This window comes from Nipponia nippon, unplaced genomic scaffold, assembly GCF_047370975.1.
Source record: "Nipponia nippon isolate SJK-2023a ecotype South Korea unplaced genomic scaffold, ASM4737097v1 scaffold_5, whole genome shotgun sequence".
NCBI lineage: Eukaryota > Metazoa > Chordata > Aves > Pelecaniformes > Threskiornithidae > Nipponia > Nipponia nippon.
In genome coordinates this window covers 71,970,353-71,984,772 of record NW_028262369.1, presented here as the reverse complement: position 1 = coordinate 71,984,772, position 14,420 = coordinate 71,970,353, and the positions used below count along the sequence as shown (strand labels likewise).

Sequence of the window (14,420 nt, the reverse complement as noted above, 5' to 3'; positions counted from 1 at the left end):
AATGTAATGCAAAACTACACTATAACAGAGTTTAGTTAGAAAACAAATCTGGTACAGTATTTTTAAGAGACGAAAATCCAGGTTTTCTGGGTTGCGATGATAGTGAGATGAAAGAGCAATGGGGCTGGTTGGTAGCCTGGCTGTCAGGGCAGTTGTCCGCTCTGTTAGCTGCTCAGGGCTGCACCCTTTCTTTGAAATAAAAACAGTTGCTTTGACCATTTTCAGTCAATTCTATCTCTCCCTCTCTCTTTTTCTAACCAGAAACCGATACTTTCACATCTATGTCCAAAAGCGCCACTATTGCTTTTTTCCCCCAGACGTTTTGTGGTTTTTATGAAACAAGCATTTTCAAAAATTTAAAAAAAAAAAAAAAAAAAAGGAGAATTTCTCATACTCCTTAACCTCGATAAGACCCGTGACTGATTCCAGCATATTTGTTGTTGGGGCTAATATATATCCATGGTGACTGTTGAATTGAGAAGACTGTGCATGTTCACAGAGTAGAAAATGCTACTGGTATGTATTCTGTCACTCTTTATACTGTTACACATACACGTTTACAGAATTCGAGAGCTGTCACATAATGAATATGAGACTCTCAAGCATTTGGGTTACAGTTGTTTGCAGAGGACTGTTGTTTAATAGGATCCCTCTCTTCTGCTTCGATCCTAATTTGAAGAACATGGGTTTTGTAGTAGTAGGAAAAAATACCAAATTTGAATTATCCCTATGTAAATAAATTAAAAATCTTCCACTGTTCTTAAATGCATATACTTTCTTGGTTTTTGTTTTTACCACCCCAGAAAGATGGGGATGGTCTTTTTAGCAAGGCCTGCTGTGACAGGACAAGGGGTAATGGTTTTAAACAAAAAGAGGGTAGATTTAGACTAGATATAAGGAAAAAATTTCTCACGATGAGGTTGGTGAAACACTGGAACAGGCTGCCCAGAGAGGCGGTAGATGCCCCATCCTTGCAAACATTCAAGGCCAGGCTGGATGGGGCTCTGAGCAAACTGATCTAGTTGTAGATGTCCCTGCTCATTGCAGGGGGGATGGACTAGATGGCCTTTAAAGGTCCCTTCCATCCCAAACCCTTCTATGATTCTATGATTTTGCATTTTATTCCTGTTTCCTCAGTGAAAACTGCGATTCTGTCGCTGTAAATCTGTTACACTGTCAGTTGAATTTGAGTCAAGTTTTGGGAGTCAGTGTCATTAATTCTGCTACTATTGAAAAACTGACACTCAGTCTTTAAAATATGAACAAGAGATTGAGAATTTTTGTGTGTATTGGGTCATGGTCTTCTCATAGTGTCTTTACTGGTGCAGTGTTGGTTTGCTATCATTCTGCTGGTTGGGCAGGAGATGATCTGTTTGAATATACTGTGCTTCTAATGAAATGCTGAAGTATGAAAGGAATTTGTCCCTTTGCAGTGATTGTTACATGTCTGGAGCTCTAATGTCATTCTCAGAATGCTCAGTTATAATTTCAGTGTTATGGTTCATGTTTCCTTGATCAGTTAAGACTTTAAATATATATGGGTTTGTGTTTACTGACTTGAGCATGTGATAATCTGTGATATGTGTGAGCACTATATGCCTTCAAATCAAAACAGGCGGTGGTGTGCAGGATGGGGGCCATGACACTGTACTTTCCCCTGTGGCATTTCTGAAGTCCCTTGGCACACTTCTGTGCAGCTCAGGAGAGCTTTTACCCTTAAATTAAAAAAAAAAAAAAAAAAAGAAAAAAAGAAAAAAAAAAGGCACACTGTAATGGCAGTTACGGACTCCAACCTATAATTCCTCACTGAAATTTTATCTTGTGGAATGATGAAAATGTGGAAATTTGGGACTGTCGGGCACCTCACAAGGCTGGACCATTATTTTCTGGCACAGAAATGAACATGCCTTGAAACATTTGTGATGTGTTTTTAAATCTGTTCTTGAAGACCTCTACTGAAGGTCTGATACCTCTAATAACCCTGTTATCCAGCTTCAAGACAGTTTTTGCTGGTCTGGTCTTTAGCAGAAAAGAAAGCTGTTGGTTGCCATCTTTCTGTGAGAACCTCTAGTTAGAGGTTATCTTGGAGTGTAACTGTGCCCTTACCAATCTTGTTGTGCTGTGTCACTAAACGAATCTAATTCCAAGTATAAGATTAGACTTGATCAAAAAATGGTTCCTTGTTGTTTAAAACCTGTGAATCGGTCAAGAGAAACGTGAGATGAGATTGTGTTCTGAACATCAGTATTTGTCATTACTGTGAAATCTGTTTCCCAAGGAAGTGGAGGTGGAGGACAAGTATGGACAAAACCTCACTACAGCAAGAACAGCAGTAACCAAAAGCCCAGAAATAGAGAAATAACGTAGCTTATGCAGACTTACGCAGACTTGTGTAGACTGCAAGGGCGGCTTTAAATAGCAAAACAGTTCTGAGGCATGAGTAGCAAGTTCTGTGTCATGCACTGAGCAGCACTGTGTTGCAACCAGTGTCTGGAAGAAAAGAGAGTCTAGTAAATTCACAACCCCAAATTTGCTCAGGGCTTGGCTATTTGCAACCTTCCAAACAGAAGTGCCTTTGTAGCACCAGTGTTTTTAGTGGTTATCTAAAGGAGGTTAGCTTTGTTGGGAGCATTATTGTTAAAGAGGTTTGTCTGCTTCTGGCATCTGTTGCTACTGAGGCGCTATCTTTTTTTGAGATGAAGTCAACATATGAAGGCTGTGTGTCAGATTTCTGTTGGTAACACACTGCTTGAGGTTGAGTTCCTGATTTATGAGGTTAGTATGGAATATGCTTCATATAACAAGAATTGCTCCTTGACATGTGGTTCTACTGTGAAAAGTGATTGGAAGAGATGGCACATACTCAATACGCGTTTTTTTAAAATCGTTCTTCCATTAGTGACAGAAGTTAGCTTTCAGTGAGCTATATTGGTCTTGTAGTGGAAGCCAAGTCTGTTGGCTTGTGCTCCAATTAACACACAAAGAGAATTGCTACCAATATTATAGGTTCAAAAGCAGTGTACGAACCAAAAAGGGATCCAGCTTGATCTATATTCCAAAGGTTTGCTTGCAAGGCTGGTCATGATTCTTTTTTTAAAACACAAAGCAACCCACTTTTGCCCCCAGCTCTCTTGGTACTTATAAACTGAAAATAAGTTCTACAAATCTTTGAGGGACTGAAAACACCAAACCTTTAAAGCCATCTTTCTGAGTAGAGCCATCTTTTGAGAGAAATTGGAAGTTTTAATATACAGTGTAGAGTTTTTATTGAAAATTAAATTACCTATCTAGTTGGCTTTGTTCTTTGGAATTAATTTATAACATTGCTACCTTTTGCCTTGAGACAACTTGATATGGCAAGTATATACACTGGAAAACTGTACCATTGCAACAACAGAAAAATAATTATTAACTTTAGGTTTTATCTAGTTAAGATCAAGCTCTGAATTGAATTCTCTTAGTGTGTTGACAGCTGAAGATTTATGTCTTCCAGCTATATTCCTGTTGCAGAGTTGGCAGAAGTGACCTCTCCAAAGAAGGTCTTTGTTATGGATTTTGCTCTGTTTACATTATTGCCATAAGGGTCACAATGAAGTACAGTAAGTTAAAGCTCATATATCACCTGCTGACAGTGGTCTTATCTCATTGGTACCTCTTTCCCTCTCCCAGTGTGGAAAAAATGCAAACATGAAGAGTCTAAGGATCACAAAAAGAAAGTTAAGTAATAGTTTCCAAGAGCTTTAGCCTTAATGTCAGGTCCCTGTGTGCGCTGTATTTTTGTGTCTGGTCAAATTTCTTTTTCTGTGAAATTACTGTGAAAATATGTCTTTACCAGATAAATGCTACTAAGGGATAGAAAGAGCAGAAAAAAAGCCATTGGGTTTATCCAAGGTCTGTGGAATCCATTGTGAGAAAGGAGGTGGCTCAGGGTGGGAAAGAGTGATGTTCAGGTTAGGTAGGCGGGCAAGGAAGCAGTACCGCAAGCTTCTCCAGTGGAAGCATGGTGGGACTCTGGTGTGAGGAGCAGGACTTTAGATACCCTCCTGTTTCTCAGAATGCTGTGTCATGTGTGCTGAATGGGTCTTTCAGTCCTCACTGTCAGTGAGATGACGTTACTTATAATTAGCTTTCTCTTCCAAATATTCACTCAAAAATATAAATACAGCCATTGTTCTATATACATAAATACGTACATAGTTTCAATATGTGTTTTGAAATCTCTCAACAGGGTGCTTCCCAGGTATCCTTTCAGGATGGGGAAATGAACCTCACTGGACCCACAGAACTTTTGTTGGCTCAGAGGGCCCAGCTCCCTGTCAGGTAGGAACATCTTCTGTTCAGTGCTGACTCAAGTGTGGTTTATCAACATGTAAGACAAGGCTGAGTTCTCATTCCAGCTGCACCTGTGAATCTGCATTGTGCTCATCATCATCATGGTCTCTTCCTTCTCGTCCCTTTCCCATTCTAAAAATGCACTCGATTCACATGCTGAAGCACATGTGTGCATGACAGCCTTTTACCCTCATTGGTGAATATGAATGATTTTATTGTGGTGTTTGTAGTATAAGGCTAAGGGGGGAATATGCTACTATTATATACTCAATGTTTTTGCTTTCTACTCAGTCCTGCAAGTATTTAATGTCTTAAGGTAGAGGATGTTCTTAGGTAGTATATTATATCTTAATAACCAGTCAGCTGAACCATATAATCCTAAAATGATCGTTTTCAGTTAAAATGTCACCTCTGTTTTTGAGTGGTAAGGTTATTACTTTGTTCTATCTTGTAGTAGATTTTATATCTATGTTTATACACTGTGAAAACTATAGCCAATATTTGCAATATTTCCCTGTGCATTGCCTCACTGGAGTAGTCAGATGGAATGCATCCTTTTCCTCTCTTCATTTATAACAGACCAGAGATGGCCAGTGCTGTTATAACTGAAGGTGGTAGTGGTCACATTGATAGTTGGGAAGTAACTTTTATTTTGACCAGTCTAAATTTTGAGTGAAACTTCAGTAAATATATAATCTGCATTGGAAGCCAATACAGTAAAATTTGAGAGCTGCATAGCTGAAACAAGAGGAAACTAGGTGTTCTCAAGAGGTTTAATAATGAGCTTTGGGGTTTATTGTTCCTGAAATCACAGGGAAAATTCTAAATGGCTGAAATGGGAAAAAAAAAAATATAAATTTGTAGGTTACATTTGTTACACCAAAATTAACAAGTCAGGCTGCAATACAGTGTCACAGAGTAGGTGAGTCAGATCCTCAGTGGTGGTAATAGAGGATTTGACCTGGCAAATTTAGATCAAAATGTTTCCATGCTGCTGTTCTCCTGTCCCACTGTAAGCTTAAATTTCAGTTTTGACTGATGATTCAGGTTGTGCTGAAGTCACTTTTTTGAGTAGGCAAAGGAATTCAGTCTTTTGTCCAGTATGTTGTGTTTGTTGCAGAACTGTAGTGGTATCATAGCACATTGTATAATGAAATTAACAAGTGTTACATGGCAAACTTCTGTGTGACAGCTAAAATGTCAAAAAATAATTTGTTTCGATTTTGATGATAGCAAATAATCATTTGCTATCATTTGGCAGCTTACAGTTGTTTGTCAAAACAGTATAAAATAACCATGAAATAAACAGTATCTGCATGCCTTAATCTTAGAGCATTTATCCTCACAAACACCTGAGAAAAACCAAGTATTAATTCTCCCATTTTACCTACATGGGGTCTGCAAAAGAGGCATGAAGTTATATACCCAAAGCCTGTGGGGAAGTTCGCAAAAGCAGGGACTCTGACCTTGGTGGTCATCTGGGCCATGCCAGAATTTTGGCAGAAGGGTCATCTTTCCTTTTAGAGCATGTAAAAAATCAGTCTTTTCCATGCAACAGAGTTAATTTCTTAGTTTTTCTTATTCTTTGAGTCATCATTTCATTTCTTTCATGGGAGATTTTTTTCATCTTGGTAAGGTTGTGCTTTTCAACTCATCTGTCTGTTTGCATTTTTACTCCCTCTTGGAGGCCTCCTTGTCACCTACTTTGTGTACCATTTTGTAGTTTCTTCTGTTTCCTGCTGGTACTGATACATATTTTTAGAACGGTCTCATCGTGAAAAAGAATTGGAGTACTCTTGCGGCTTTCTCTGCACCTGCCAGGCCTCTAAGTTACATACTAGCTGTTTAGTGTTCATCACGCAGGTATAGACCTTAGTTTAGTTGCTAATGCTTATTTTCTCCTTATGGAATGTTGCTAAAGACTTCTACAGCTTGTTTCACCTGAGGTAATTATTATGCATCACCAAATACATGCACTCATTTGTGTCTTGATCCGTTAATTTGTAATGGGGATTAATCAAGCTCTGTGCATGCTATGCTCATATTTCCTGTTGTCCTTATGCTTTTACTAGGGTGTTTTAGATCATCTAAGTCCTCTTAGGAATTTTCAGAGAGCATATTATTGTTTATCGAGTTAAACAAGTCATTGCTTGCATTTGGGATTCTTCAGAAGAAGGCTGTGATATTCATTTGCTTTTAATCTTCATAACCTGATTTCAGTGGCCATTGGAAACATCGACAATGAGAAAGACCTCTGTGATACTTTTCAGAGGTATTCAGTTTTCTGAAATGGCCAGGTCTTCTCTGGCATGTCGCAAAGCAGTTGATAATAAGCCTAGATTTCTGTGGATCTCTCAGGATTTTTGTTGAATTCTGCAAACTTGGCAGAGGAGTGTGAAAGGAAAAGTGATAAAGAATATAGATTGGGGCCACTCAATTGATGCCTGAGCATCAGAATGTGGAACAGACAGGGAGCAGAGGGAAAGCTGTCCAGAACAAGGTATTCCAAAGAACCTTGTAATTTTTTTTTTTTTTGAGATAAAATGAGTTTAATGCATTGATGAGAAACATGTGCCAAAAAACCACAAACAACCAAAATAAAGAGAAGGGAGCAGTGTTTCTTTAAATGCAGAGTCCCAGTAAAATAATTGTACCAAAATATCCCTTGCTTGTGCTTCCTGTGTCCTGAGGAGATTTTTAAAAACACTGTTTTGCCTGCAAGTGTTGAGATGGGCAGTATGAGGATTTTTTTCCTCAAAATTGTGAATTATATTTAAATGTTTGTATAAGAGTGAACTTAGAAAAAATTCAGAACACATTACTTTATAAAGCGAAGTTAGTTGGTATTTCTGTGAAATTCACTGGAATTCCAAAAGTCAAAGAATTGAAATTTTAAGGCAATGATTCTGTGATTCTTGTATGGCTTTTTCCATAAAAGTGAAGTGTGTTGTGTTTTGTTTTTTTTTTTAAAACTGTTTCTACAAAAGCTTTTTCAATAGGATTAATAGGTTTATAAAGGAAAATAATGAGTCACTATACACCATCTATGTATCTTACTGGCATCCTAATTGATTGAATATAAGTAGAGAAGATTTTATTAATAAAATAGTATTAAATAATAAAACTTTTTTCCCGCAAGTAGTAAAACTAGCATCTTAATATCTAATTTGACTCCTTTTACACTATTCTTTCTGAAAGAAAGTATTATTTATAATTCTCATTTGTGCAGGTATCTTTCTTGCTATATTTCAAAGACGTTAGGGCCATGAAGGACCATCAAGTCATGGTGCCTTAAGCCTTCATTTAAATAAGCCATGTTAAGTTAATGATGTTAATGAAGCTAAAATTTCAGCCTAATTGTGCGCTACTCCATGCTATGGAAGAAAGAAGAAAACCGCTATTGTCTCTGCTGCCTCACTAGAAAATATTCCTTCCTGTCACTGAGTTTGGTAATCATTATGACCTATAGCACTTAAGCAAAACAGCAGCTAGTCACCTAAGAAAATTATCTGAGCCTTCTCATCAGAGCACCAGCCTGTCTGAGGTCAGTGTCCCTTCTCTAACTGCAGCCAATAATAGGTATTTCAGAGGGAAGCCGAAAAAAGAATACCATGATTAATATTTTATGATTGTGAAGCCTAGTCACTTGAAGTTAAAGGCTTCAGACTTGGCTTGTTCTGTATTTCTCACTCAAGTAGGAAAACTGTTCCATTTGAAGAAAATCAGTTCACTGATTTAAGTAGGTAAAATTAGTTGCACGTTGGGTAAATGAAATGAGTGGCAGTGTGGAGGATTTTTAGTTCCTCTATTCAGAAGCTAATAGGAAGGAAGTTTCTTTGCCTGGATTTTCTTAAAACATTTCACTGTAAAAGTACTGGGAAACACTTCAGGGCTGTATCCCTCAGGAGTCTGAAAATTTTCATTTGACCTTTTGAGAGTTGAACTTTGCTAGAACAGGACTTGAAATATTGGGTCATTGGCATGTTTTTTAATGGAATAAATAAAGACAGGACTAATGACAATCCTCTTTTAATTTCTGAAGGTGGATTTTTTATTTTGGATTTGCTAGTAAAGATGATATTCAGAATAAGGGAAGCCAAGCTAATGCCATCAGTGTTTAAAATTTGGTATTTTTCCTTGCTTCCCTTCATGTTCTGAACTAGGACTGAAAGACTTTTTTTTTTAAAGTAACAGCAGGGTCTTGATACTCTACAGGATTCAGGTAGAAATTTGTCACAACCTTTAATGTTGAATCCCTTAGCACGCTATACATAGTAACATTGGTTTTGAAAACCTTACTTTTCTTTTCTTAGTAAAAATGACTGTGTTAAGGAACAGTAAACACAAATCTGCTTGAAAGTGGATGTTTAGCTTAATAGCAGTGGATTAGTTGGAACTCAAAGGGTAATTTATGCATAGATAATTCATTACGTGTTTTCATTATGTTCTGTTTTGCTGTCTTCCCACTTCTTTCTAGCAGAGGTCAGGGTCAGTTCCTTGGTTTAAGCACTGTAGATACATAATTAAAGCATAACTGCAGCGTTTTTTTTCTTCTCCGTATTTTACTTTTTTTTTCTAACCTTCTGTGTCTTTCATTAGTTTAAAAACACAGAAGTGGAACAACTTGATTTAAACAAAAAAAGACACAAAAACCTGGTGCCTGCAGGTAGTCTGGTTTCTCTCTAAACCTTTAGACAATTAATCTCATGAGAACTAACTAATTTTAGTGGGGGGAAAAATTTGGATTACAGTAGCATCTTTACTAGATTAACACATTTTAGTTAGGAAAGGGTGATTTGTTACCTCTTCAAACCTTGAAACTGGAAGATTCTGACAGTATTTCATAGGAAATATTTAAACTTTGTGGATAGTTTGTTTAGTTTTATGTAGAATAGAGCAGCTGAAATGTGCCTGTCTCTTCTAAAAGAGAGTGAGCAGTTTCCTTAACTGTGCCTGGAAAGCTGCTGCTTGACTCTGCATGCTCAGTTGCTTTCTCCTCTCCCTGTAGGGTGTTCTCCATCCCTATTTAGATATTGCTCAAATTTTCATCATTTGAGTGTATTCACACTATTTAACATCTTGAGCTCCAGTTTCTTCTTCAGGGCTTTCAAGACATTTTCATCAGAGCTTTGAGCATCTAGTTTAAAAGAGGGAAGGAAAAACGTCGAAAAGGGGTAGGAGGTGGGTAGGAAATGTCCTATCTGACAGCTTTAGTTGAGCTGGCTACTCTTGAAGCCTTTCTGGAAGAATGAGTACAAATACTTCATTACCATCAGCAACTGTACTGGTTTAGTATGCAAAAGTAGTACATGGACAGAGTCATCACCCTCTTTATTCGGATAAATCTGTGCATGCTTCCTTTTTAAAATTCCCTTTGGTAACTTGACATCACCTGTAGGCCTGTGCTCTCTACCAAATGTCAGCACCCCTTGTTCATGGGTGCTCTCCTCCCCTGGAACGGCAGCATCGGCTGGTGGGGCTGCAGGCGCAAGTGAGGAACAAGCAAGGAAGTGCAGCTCAATAACTTCATCTGTGAGCTCTCTGCATCTGAGTGACATTTCCTTTGCCTTTTACTTGGCTGTGGTCAATAAAAATGCCATAAAGCATGTTCAGAATATCAGCTGTGCTTTTCTGTTTGCAAGGGAAACGTTAACATCCTGCGCTAAGAGATTTCTTTCCGATACAGCGGCTTCCTAATCTGTACCTTTTCTTAAAAACGTATGAGGGATTCAACGATCTAGTCAAAGGTTTTTACTTTGTTACGTCGTGCCTGGGTTGAAGACTTACATGCAGGTGTTGAATAAGACTAAAATGGCAAAAGAATATGCCATTGGAATGATAAATAGTTGGCCTGTGTTTACTCAGGCAGTAGATTCTTGTGACATACACATGATGACAAGGTTTGCCCAGTAACCCATGCAGAAAGCGGCTTTTTCCAAGGTGCTGTCATCAGTATGTTGCAAAATGATTCATCTGCTTTAGGCTGCATCTACTGCAATCTCCAAGAGAAATCCTACCAAGATTCTCTTCGCATTTGTAATTTGGGAAGGTCAAAGCGCCTTAGTGAACCAGGTCCTGCTGCAAAACTCCAAAACATTTATTTCTGGAGAGAGATCCCTTTTAAGCATCTGTGTGCTCAGTGGTTGAGATTGGTTCTTCAGTATTATTGGATAGTTTGCAGAGAAGCTTTTACCTAACAGATCTTTCCCCATGACATAACTGACAAACTGCTGATTCTTGATACGGTTTTCAGGAGAGGGAGCTATAGTATTCAACAGCAAGGGTACTGCCAATCTGAAGATCAGACTGATTCACCGCTGAATGTGCAGCACTCCATTTGAATTTTGCTTTCCTTGTTACAAATGGACTGCTGTGCATACTCACTACACACACGCATACATCTTCTCTATCTCACTCTTTGCTAAACTGTGCTCATCAACATTTTTAATAATATGCATGGCAAGCCTTCCTGACAAATGTGATAGACTGTAAAGAATCTGGCAGAAATCAATAAACATCAAGCAATGAAGAATTTAAATAGTAAATGATGACAGCTTCTTCAGCTTAAAAATCAATAGTACGACGTTGAATGTGGTCTTGGATACCACAATTGGGTCATGCTAGGCAGGTATTCTCTCTTCACTGAGACCTTTGAGGCACCTTTAGTGCAGCGAGGGGAAGGGAGATGCCAGCATGCATTTGAAAAAGCTTGAGTCCCATGTTTCTAGTTGGCGTGAACCCTGCAGTTCAGATAAATTTCACTGAGATAAGTGCTTTTTAAAAGTTCACTTATTTTGATTGCTGTAAGAACATATCTGTATGTATTCCATAGAAATTGGGTTGCAAATTCAGCAAGGACAGTATTTTCTGAGGTAGGAGCTCTGTCTGCTCCTTGAAGAAGGTGCAGGAGATACTAGCAGTGTAGCACAATGAGGCACCCCAAGTGGCATCGCTCACTGATGCTCCCAGCCTCTCAGCCCCAGCTAGCAGTTGGACTCCAGGTCTTTTATACTGACTCGATAGGCCACACTCGTTTTATTTCTTTTACTGCAAAATGCGTTTAAGATGTATAGGGGAGATTTAAAATAGGAGTAGGCAGCTAGTAGGTTACTAACTTTTGAAATTAAATTTTTTCCAATTTTGGGGGGTTTGTTTTTTAAATGTGTTGAATATTGCAGAAGATCCATAAATTACCCTCTCTGTTGTCAATATCACAGCTCTCAACCAGCAGTGGAAAGCCATTCTGCATTCTCCTGTCCCCTTCTTTCAGTTTTTTAACTTGACTCTATCAAAGTGAAGAGTCCCAGCATCTTGGTGTCCCTTGTCCATGTGGAGTTTAGTAATTAGTATTCTTAAAGCTTGTCCTGTTTAGGATCTTATTCAGCCGTGCCCTATTCCTGAATACTCTCTCCAGTATAGTGTAAACTGTAAGCCAGCGTGGAATAGTACGCTGCTGGAATTCAGCTGTTCTTGTGGGCAGATTAAACCTGCTGGAAGATGGACAGCATGAGTGAATGGTGTCACATTCAAAGTCTCTGATCTTTGAGGTTTCTAAAGCAAAAAAAGCCAAATCCCAGATATCCTGCATTTTAGTTTTTTTAACTGTCAGGCTTTCATAGGTATAATATAAAAATAATATGTCCTCAAAGATCTATTAAAGTTGCTGTGAAGGACAGTTTTCTTCTCAGATGTAACTGAGAATCACATTTGTTCAAGAATGAAAAGTCATTCTGACTCATAGATTTTGAATTAAAAATATAATTCTAAAGTACCTTTTTTATTTATATGTATATAGGGTGTGCTCTTATTTTGGATATTTAGTGCTTTAGTATACCCGTAACTTTTAGGATGTACCACCATGTTTTAAAAAGTAATACACAATGTACATGTGGGCTATTTGTTTTCACAGAGAAACCTATTTTTCTTAGTGTGTAGATTTCATGTTAGATTTAAAGTTAAACTTGTATGTTTTCTTTGGCTTTTAGCCTACTTATAACTGTAAGTGCATTGATTTAATATGACAGCTGACCTGTCTTATTGTGATAGCCCTCAAAAAAATTCCTGCTCTATTTTACAGTTGCTTAAGAAGACAACTCTTCCCTGGAGTACTTGAGCAACATGGGGTTATCTGGGGACAGCTGTAACATATATATTTTCCCTCTACAAATGAAAGCCCATTCACTGCTTTCAATTATTTTCTGGATCTATAGGATTTGGCTACTTAATTTACTTTTATGTTTTTTGATTCTGTAGAAGTTCAAAAGACAATGAAAGTGCCCCTTAATTTATTTTTTTTTTTGTCTGTTAAGAGAATTGGAGGAAGTAGAACATGGAAGTGAAAGAAGAGTTAATTTCCTATGCATGCATTTTTGAGTTTTGGTAACCACCCTGCTTAGCTCTTCTGACCGGTTTCACTAGAAAAAATGTTCTCTAAAAAAACTTATAGGAAGATTTTGTCAGGATTTCCCTGTTTGATTCATGAAGAGAGGGGAACACAGGAAACAAAAAATCAGCAAATAGAAATGCCTGTTGATCGTGCCTGTGTTACAAATATAGTAACGTGAAAATCTGTTACATTGGGATCAGTGGTGATTTGTTGTTCTGGGGTGTGTCCATTTTATTTTTTACGGAATATAAATTCATTCCATTGTCAGCCTTTTTGGAAGAATAATTTACAAAAAAAACCCCTCCCCAAAACTCTCAACAAACAAATCCCACCCATACCCCCAAACTCCAAAACCAAAAGAAAATGATATAACTTATTTTCTGGTCTTATTCCATATGTAGGTAACCAAGCTAAGAATTACTGTATCTAGGGCAAGTTGCTTCTGATTAATCATTATGGTCATCTTTCTCATCATGGAAATGGAGATACCCAGTAGAATTCCACTGGCCACTAATCCTGACTGATGGTGTTCAGTATGATTTGAGGGGAGGGGGTGTTACAGAAGACGTAGATTAGCGTAGAAAGTAGGAACGTGATCTGCTAGAATACAGACCTTACTCATTTCTCTTCTCTCTCCTCCCCCGCCAATTCAAGTACCTTCCTTTTCAAATTATGATCTCCCAGAATAGAGTTAAGGTCAGTGTAAGGCTGGCAGTATAAAATACTCAATAGGAAATGAAACAGCACATAGCCATGAAACAGCAGAAATCTGTCAGAGATAATATAGAGGTTTTTGATAATGGTGTTTGAGGAAGGAAACTTCCTGATAAAATGAGCTGAGTTGCACTTTTGACTACAATTTGTTTTGTTCTTTGTTTGTCAGTGAGGTTGTATGCAGCTGAGGGTAGAAAGAAAGATATTTAAATATGATTTGACTAATTTGCTTGTTGGCTTGATGTCCTTAATGTGTGATCTTCATGTTTATAATGTGTCTGCATGGAGAAATTGACTGAAGCAGCTCATGTGAAGCTTAAATTAAGAACATGTAGAATAACTTTTTTTTTTTTTATGATGAAGTGTCTCCTGACTTAAAAGCTTATTATTTAGTATTATGGTTAATTTACTTAAGGATTGACTTAGGAAAATGTCTAGTACTTGGTGTCTTTCCCTTTCAAAGTACACAAATACTAATCTAAAAAAGTTAAAGAATTTGATAGCCATTTTACTTTTCACCATGTTTTTATATATTAGTGTGCTCTGAGTCTAATACTTTTTCTATCCTTTCTGCTATCTGATCAATCAGGAATTTGTTTTTAACATAGAGAATTCCGTGAAGAAGCATATGAGATGTGTTTCCCTGTGCTCTTTTTTTAGCGAAATGACAAAAACAGTGGAGATTTCTGGGGAAGGTGGACCCTTGGGAATACATGTAGTGCCCTTTTTTTCATCTTTGAGTGGAAGGTAAGCTATTTTCTGCATTGCTCAAGAAGTATATTAATGAAAGAACTTCAGTTGTGGTTATCTTAAAATACTTAGTATTTAACCATAAGTAAAAGAAATACTTAAAAGAAAATTGGTACTTGAGTCTATGACACTGTCTTTCATTACCGAAATATTTACTAGTCTAAGTTACATAGAAGACAATACCAACGCCTTTGTTCATGTATGTCCTTTTAATTGCCTCTGTTTTTATTCTCTGAAT

General features: G+C 37.6%; 1 protein-coding gene across 1 annotated transcript in view; it reads left to right on the top strand.

Moving 5' to 3' along the window:
- PARD3B (par-3 family cell polarity regulator beta) overlaps window positions 1–14,420 on the top strand; it is a 427,889-nt gene that overhangs the window by 182,456 nt on the left and 231,013 nt on the right. The window contains exons 5-6 of the mRNA XM_087732270.1: window positions 4,229–4,320; window positions 14,093–14,179. Of these exons, the coding sequence (XP_087588396.1) occupies window positions 4,229–4,320; window positions 14,093–14,179 (179 nt within the window). The remainder of the gene's footprint in view (window positions 1–4,228; window positions 4,321–14,092; window positions 14,180–14,420) is intronic.